The 7,752-nt window shown below is 41.2% G+C and overlaps 1 protein-coding gene across 2 annotated transcripts; it reads right to left on the reverse strand.

The window, feature by feature from the left end:
- Positions 1 to 360: 360 nt before the first annotated feature.
- On the reverse strand, positions 361 to 7,523 carry slc20a1a (solute carrier family 20 member 1a). 2 transcript variants are annotated; one of them, XM_024438872.1, is made up of 11 exons: positions 7,316 to 7,523; positions 5,637 to 6,337; positions 5,353 to 5,493; positions 5,027 to 5,112; positions 4,735 to 4,831; positions 2,688 to 2,807; positions 2,340 to 2,552; positions 1,664 to 2,144; positions 1,395 to 1,580; positions 1,134 to 1,218; positions 361 to 891 (listed from the first exon to the last, which is right to left on the reverse strand). In XM_024438872.1, exons 2-11 carry the CDS (start codon positions 5,986 to 5,988, stop codon positions 736 to 738), a joined length of 1,917 nt encoding a protein of 638 aa, XP_024294640.1. In that variant the 5' UTR covers positions 5,989 to 6,337; positions 7,316 to 7,523; the 3' UTR covers positions 361 to 735. The 2 variants fall into 2 exon arrangements, with proteins under 2 accessions (XP_024294640.1, XP_024294639.1); XM_024438871.1 differs by having other exon boundaries at positions 5,637 to 6,348.
- Between the last annotated feature and the right edge of the window lie 229 nt (positions 7,524 to 7,752).

Here is a 7,752-nt window from a genome sequence, read left to right on the forward strand (position 1 = left end):
TTATCTGGACACACACACACTAGCCTACATATAGATTTAAATACTGTCCAGTGGTATCCACTACTTCATTATGATCCTCTAGATGTTTATCACCCAAGTGCCGCACATAGCATAAATGTTTGTAATCTAGAGTGAATGGCAACCTTGATTAAGTGAATGAAAGACTAGAATAATCTACATTTTATGAGGATTACAATGTCTCTGTATTGTATGTGCCTACGCAAATCATGACAGAGGGTATTTATCTATTGTTTCTTCAAACTAAATATGAATTGACTATTTAAAATGAATTGTCTATGTTTTTACTGCATTGTATTTTCTTGTTGGTAAGTGTACTGACATCATAACCCCAACAACAAATGGGTTAGTAATGTCATTTTATTTTGAATCAAAAATTTAATTAGAAACACCATTGGAGGGACACCTCCTAGTTCTTCTGTAAACTAGACATTTTACAATTTTTCAAACAATTCATTACATGATAGATAGATGATCAACATTACATAGTAATCAACTTCAATGATGCTGAATACTGTGCAGTAAACACATGTGTATAAAGAAACAAAGAAACAGAGTCAGGACTTGATATGTACAGATAACATAAACATGCTGAAACACACATTTTTCAACACAGTTTTAAACTATGGTCAGTGAGAAAACAACAGTATCCCCGGCTGCAGTGTAGTAGACCCTCGTCAGGGGTGAAGTCAAGGTAATCCCAGGTCCATTTGAACCTCACAGGATAACATAGGTGAAGAGAGCCATGATGGCAGCACTGATGAGCCCAGAGATGGGGACGGTTACAAACCAGGCGATGAAGATGTTCCTGAACAAACGCCAGTCAACAGCCTTCCTGGAGCGCAGCCATCCAACAGCAACCACAGAGCCCACCTGAGTGAGCATAATAGAAACAACTTTACTCAACACTATGCACAGGTTCACACTTGTTTCTACCGGCTCACACTGGTCAATGAATGAATGACTTATTAACATGTCATGCGACTCCTCCATTATGTTGTTATAAAACACACATTTTCCAAAATATTTCTTAACAGTGATTTAGCACTAAAGAGTTTCTTGTTGTTAGGCTAAGAAATTTGACAGACTCATCTATATATTTAAAGTTGAATTACCTTGCAGTGAGTTGTGCTGACAGGGAGACCAATATTGGAGGCCACTACCACTGTGAGCGCTGAGGACAGTTCAATGCTAAATCCACTGGAGGAAGCAAATAAGATCCACATTACACACTATACTGTGTAATACGATGCAAGGGTACAATGAATGACATTCATACTGAATAAACATTGGGAGTTTGAACAATGTGATATGTTGTTGTATTGGCCCACAGACTTATGTAAAACACAGATATTTAGTTTGAATGCATGGCATACCTGGAGGGGGTGATTGGGGTGAGGTCCTTGCCCATGGTCTGGATCACTCTGCGTCCCCACACCCAGAGCCCAGCAGTGATGCCCACTCCTCCATACAACAGCAGCCAGATAGGTGTGGGAGCATTGGACACCACAGAGCCACTCTCAAACACCAGCCACAGAGCCACCAGAGGACCAATCGCATTACTGAGAAAGAATAACAGCCTATAATCAGCCTATGATAATTCACAGACAGTAATTATTTCTCCATATTCTCTATCCTAGCATACCTGACATCATTTCCTCCATGGGCGAAAGAGCCGAAACAAGCAGTGAGGATCTGGAGGAACCGGAAGAGATGTGTGACCTCTGGCCGGTCCACCTCCAGCTCATCCTCCTCTTGGAGTATGTCCTGGCCAGCCTCCAGTGTCAGCCCCACAGCCCCTGCCTCCTCCTTAGCCACTGTGCCACCATCTGCTACTGCTGAGCAGTAGCTATTGTAGCTGTCCAGCCGCAATCTCCTCCGCTGATCTGCTAGCTCTCCCTCCTTGTATCTGGGGTCCCCATGGATGCCATAGATGGCCAGGGTGTAAGAGGTGTAGCTGTTGTTCCGCCGTATGGGCCGCCCATCGTCGTCACCAATGCAGTCACCCACCTTGGCTAGGTGAAGCTTGTGCAGCAGGTCTTTGTAGAGCCCTGAATCCTTGTGTACAGTGTGAGCCTGACCACTGTGTGGGTCCGTGATGGTCATGGGGCCCATGCCATTAATACCTAAGAGGGATAACCAGCAACAATACATTCAGTTCAAACAATACAGATGAGTGTACAAATACTATAACACTTACTTTAGTAATGTAATAATATTATAATACTTTATCTATATAAAATGTATACATTTACAAATAATGTATTGTGCCCTAACTAAAATGGTCACTAGCCACTTGCAACAAAGTAAGGGGATCTCACCGCTGCTAGCACCTAAGTCTTTGGTGTCCATGTTGCTGTCCAGATCAGCCTCCTCCGAACCTCCAATCTTAAAGGCCGCCCTTTTCTCATAGGCTGGTGGCGTCTGGGGAACAGAGTCACAAGGTTGAATTGTGGAGGGATGCTCCTGTAGGGCAGGTTTGGAAGGGGTCTTCTCCATCAGTGGAGTCATACAGGGGCTGGAGGCAACTTTACCTGGTTGACAAACAGGCAGAAAGGGAGCACTCAGGATTATTTTCATATCAGTCAATTCCCTTTAAATCAACACAAGTTTGAAGTCCAGTATTTATTTTTTGCAAATTAAAGAAAAAGTACAGCAATGCCACTTACGCCTGATCTTCTTCTTGAGCCGTGGACAGACGAAGAACCACACGACCAGACCTGTGACGAGGGCGCAGCCTAGCGATATGAGCAGTGTTACCCACCATGGCATTTTGTTGAACCCCAGCACTATGTACAGGACAAGGGAACAAAGAACAGAATGCTCAGAGGACGCTTTCACTAAAGCATGTACCCTCCACATAATCCAAGGTCATCATACACAGCACCTGCCATGGGATTGTCAACATTTCCCACTGTATTTTATCTCAGTCATAGTAACAAAATTCTGCACAAAACATCGAATATATCTCAGTTTACATTCGTAGTTGGGTTAGATGCCTTTTCTAAAATTAAAAATTGTACGTAATTCAGTCATTTGAATAAAGTAGAAAGTGACCATTTCATTTAAGTTATGCCAGTGTCCAGTACACTATTGAGTATACTATTGCTTGTGCCTTCAAAGTCCATTTAGATAATCACTAGGATGGCACAAACCAAATGACCCCTCTTGCTGTCCTTTCTTGGTAGTTTCTATGCCCCTGCTTACTTCATGATCACATGAGATGGGAGACACGTGGTAGAATTTCTTGAGAAATTTTTAACTTCCAGCTAAGCTGTTTGTGTATGACCTCAGAGATTAGCAGTATCAGACAGAGGACATGCTCTGCACAACAGATAATGGGAGTCAGACAGGCGCTGTGGCATAGTGATTATGTGATTTAGGGTCACTCTAAAATAGGCCAGTGCATTACTATGTACCAATCACTAGTAATTGTTTTTACGTTTTTGTTTCCTACGTATTAACATATGTTTATACTATATGGTTAGTAACACCATTTTCATCAAATACTTACCTGCTTAATCCGATAGCGAATGAAATGTAACGGACTAATGTATAGCTAACTAGTAAATGTAATTAAGAGATGCTCTTTCAAAGTGTCTCATAGTGGTATATGAAGCAAAAGAAGATGTCTAGCTCTGCCTATTTTAATGAAGACTTGACAGAAGTAAGAGAGAGGGAGCCAAACAACATTTACAGCAAGAGGAAGAGAGTTTAACAATAACAATATACAGGATGGAAAATGCTGTAATGTAGTGACATTGAATCTCCTACTGCCATAGATACAGCAAGAGGCTCCCAAGAGAACACTTCTTATCTTCTCAATCAGGGTTCTCCAACCCTGTTCCTGGAGAGCTACCCTCCTGTAGGTTTTCGCTCCAACCCCAGTTGTAACTAACCAGATTCAGCTTATCAACCAGCTAATTATAAGGTGCGCTAGATTAAGGTAGGAGTGAAAACCTACAGGATGGTAGCTCTCCAGGAACAGGGTAGGAAAGCCCTGCTCTCAATGATACTACATGCAATTGTGTGGTTCTGATTACGTGTCTGTTGGAGTGAGTGAGATTATCAGCATCAGCTGTGATACTGTGAGTGTCTGAGAAACAGAAAAAGTGGGCAAGTGTATGTGAAAAGAGTATGTGGGCAAGCATTAAAATGTTTATCCTGCTAAATGAGCAATACCATACAAAATAGCCTATATATTGCTGTCTATGTGTGCTGAATGTGTGCTGAATGTGTGCTGTGTGCAGGGGTTATGGTGTATATTAATCCTTGACATACACCGGCCTGCAGCCTTCAGTGAAGGGCCCAGGCCAATTGACTTCTTGAAAAGTTCAGCCCTGCAAGTGAAACACAAAGGAGTGGAAATGTCCCATTTAATATCCACATTTCTCTCAGTGGCTCATTCAACTTGAAAATAAAATTGTTTCCAAAACACAGTATAAGAAATGTCATTGCAGAGGTTCTGACAGCGGCATGCTTGCTTTTCTAAGATTCAGGTAGTTAAATATGCTGAATGACAAAACATAGGAGTGAAATATTTACAGATGTCATCAAAGCAGACTTCTTGGTGCCTCCAGTGACACTTTAATAAGGCATCAAGCGTGCTCCAGGGGTGTCAATGGTCCCTGCATTAGTGCTGTGAGAGAGCGTTTTGGGAGGATGAAGTAGGTGGTGTGTATGTGTGCATTGTGACATAGTATGTATTGTACTCACAGGGGGCTCCAGTGAACATGATGGAGAACAGGTTGATGGCCATGGTGATAGCATAGAAGACAGGGAGAGCTCTCAAGCCATTGGGGACAGGGTCCTCCTGAGGAAGACAGGATGGGTAAGGTCTAGCTTGGAGTACATAGCTAAGGATCTCTTCTTAAATATCATTGTTATTTCATATATTCCTCAGACACTCCCCATGTTGTGTTGAAAAAGTAATTTCATCCTTCTACATTCACTCCCCAAGGGAAAGTTGAAACACTATAAACAATAGTGAATTACAGGTTTATCTTACCTTATTCAGGATGAATTTACGAACAAAATAGAAGAGAATTGCTGACATGATGCCTGACAGCAGAGGTGAGAGGAACCAAGATGCCACTACAGAGAGAAAATAGGGGTATTTTAAAAGAGAATCCTTTCAATGCATATTTCAACGAGTCTCTGACCAACACTATTCGTCAACACTTTCCTTAACACAGACATATATAATGCATTATGATACAGATATAACACATTGTAAGACTTGTCATAAGCACCCTTTTAATAGTCTTGTCATCTCACAATTATAATTTCTGAGCAATTCCCTATTGCAGAATATCTCCACAGTCATTTAAATACCAATGCGTAGTAGCTCCATCCATTTGACCCCGTGATGACCTTTGGCTACCATGGAGAAACCAAGTGTCGCACCCACAATACAGTGGGTTCCAGATATAGGGAGCTTCAAAAATGAAGCGGTCAGTTGCCACACAGCAGAACCTGTAGAACACAAGGATGAACAAAATCCTAATTTGTTGCCCTTTTCAAAAGGATATCAACAAATGCCATTGAGACCTTTCAAATCAACATAGCATGCAAGGAGTTTCGGAACTCCTAACAGTGACCATCATATAAGCACTCACCAAACATGGCACTGATGGAGCCTGCCATCAGCACGTGTTCGGAGCCATTGTACATGTTCACATCGATGATGCCCTTGCGGATGGTCTCGCTGACTTTGGCCCCTAGCAGCATGGAGCCCACGGTCTCAAAGATAGTGGCCAGGATGCAGGCCTGCCGTAAGGTGACCACGCCAGAGCCCACCGCCGTGCCAAATGAGTTGGCCACATCATTGGCCCCCACAGAGAAGGCCAGGATGAAGGCAATGACAAAGCCCAGGATCAGTAGCCACAGGTAGCCTGACATATCGCTTGAATAGGCCGCGGTAGCTAAAGTGGTGGCTGCTGCGAGAGATGCTCTAGTGGAAGACTCCATTGCAAAAAAACTTGTGTGTTTGAATCTCAAAACTAAATTCTAAATATTAGGATAGTTTCAAAATTACTTAACAATGCTTTCCGATATGATTAATAAATAACGAGGTATATTGCTTCTTTGAGATTCAATAAATAAATGTTTCAGGTATCCAGCCTCAAATCAAAGAATATAGCTATTTTCTTACTCCTTTCCGAGCTCTGTTCAATAAGCGGCTGATGGGAAGGGTAAAACAATATTTGTTATCTAAGTACACAAAGCTGGTGTGAGAGTTTTCTTAGACACTGCGATGATATGCAAAGGACATCCATTGTGTGGTAGCCTCAGCAGGTGGTTGATGATATACAATGTTCTGCAAAAAAACTACCAAAAAGATTAATCCACCACACTGAATCAGAAGATATAAAGCATTGTTTCAATTTCAGCATTGAACACTAATTACATACTCGAAGTGACATAAACATATTAGACCAGGATTTAACAGACAGGACCAAAACAGTCACTATGGATCAACAATGTTACAGCATGTCTGCTGACAGATCAAAGTCAATATGGATACAACTTGGGTGGGGTCAAATTAATGACCATTGTATATGTGAAAAAAAAGCAGACAGAACTACTGTTTTGGAATTTTTGACATTTGATAGTAATCCATTCTCTCCACCATGCTCACTGGCACAGTCTCTGTCAAGCTGACCTATTGACTTTATTAGTGAACTGTCTGGGCTTCTTTTACAGTAGCCTTTAATTTGTGAACTAAGAGCACATCCAAGAATTGGTGGGTTAACCATGGTGTGAATCATTACCCTAAGGAGTCTATGTGTTGTACTGTAATTTGAGAGATGGTACTTTAGAAATCATGTATGATGGCTCAAAATTAATTTAAATCGCTGAAAGAATACAGTATAAAAGTAGTCTTTCTGTAGGCCTTCACAAGTTGTCAGTGATCATACACTAACATAAAAGTAACATAATATATAATAATAAATATTATAATAATATAATAAATGAGCACAAAAGTAGATTTCAAGCACTTCAAGAGCAGTGTTATTTGATTTAGTGAGGCCTTATCCATGAATGCTACATAAAGTTATTATAGACTAACACAGTAAAAGTGGTCTTATGCAATAGGCCGAATAGGCAACCAGAAAGTTCTGTATCTTGCATAACCTGCAATGAATAACTGACTGGTTAGGCTGCTTCACGTGTGCTTTATACTAAAACCAGTTATGAAATTAAAACAAGTGGAACATAAAACCATCATAGAGTAGTAGCCTTTTAATTGTCCAATTCTGAAAACCATAAGAGGAACAAGTTGCTTAAAACTCACCAATAATGTCGTTAAAAAAGTGTCTCTCCGAAGGCTGGCGCGCCACTGTTCCTGTTACAATAAGTAGTTGACATTGAAAAGACTGTGTGTCTAGAAAGCAAGCATCTGCAGTATCCTGTCACTTGTCCACTTGTAGGCTAAACAGTCATCGGAGGAGAGGTCTATATCAAGTGGCGCTGCCAATGTTGTTATATGTTAAATTGCTTGTTGGCTTATATTTGTTCGGCAATGGGTGGAGAGTAGCCTAACGGCTCATGCGCACGCACGTTCAGTTCTAATCATAAGACCGTAGCCGCCAGAGGCAAAGCTTAATAGCCTGTTTACAGGAAACATTAATTGCAGCTCCTTTAGCAAAAGGCACACCTTGTTCAGATAACTAGACCATTTTCTTCAAGGCGTTGTGTATCATCTAAATTAGGCCTCTTACTTAATTGTTT

This window comes from Oncorhynchus tshawytscha, linkage group LG12, assembly GCF_018296145.1.
Source record: "Oncorhynchus tshawytscha isolate Ot180627B linkage group LG12, Otsh_v2.0, whole genome shotgun sequence".
NCBI classification, from domain to species: domain Eukaryota; kingdom Metazoa; phylum Chordata; class Actinopteri; order Salmoniformes; family Salmonidae; genus Oncorhynchus; species Oncorhynchus tshawytscha.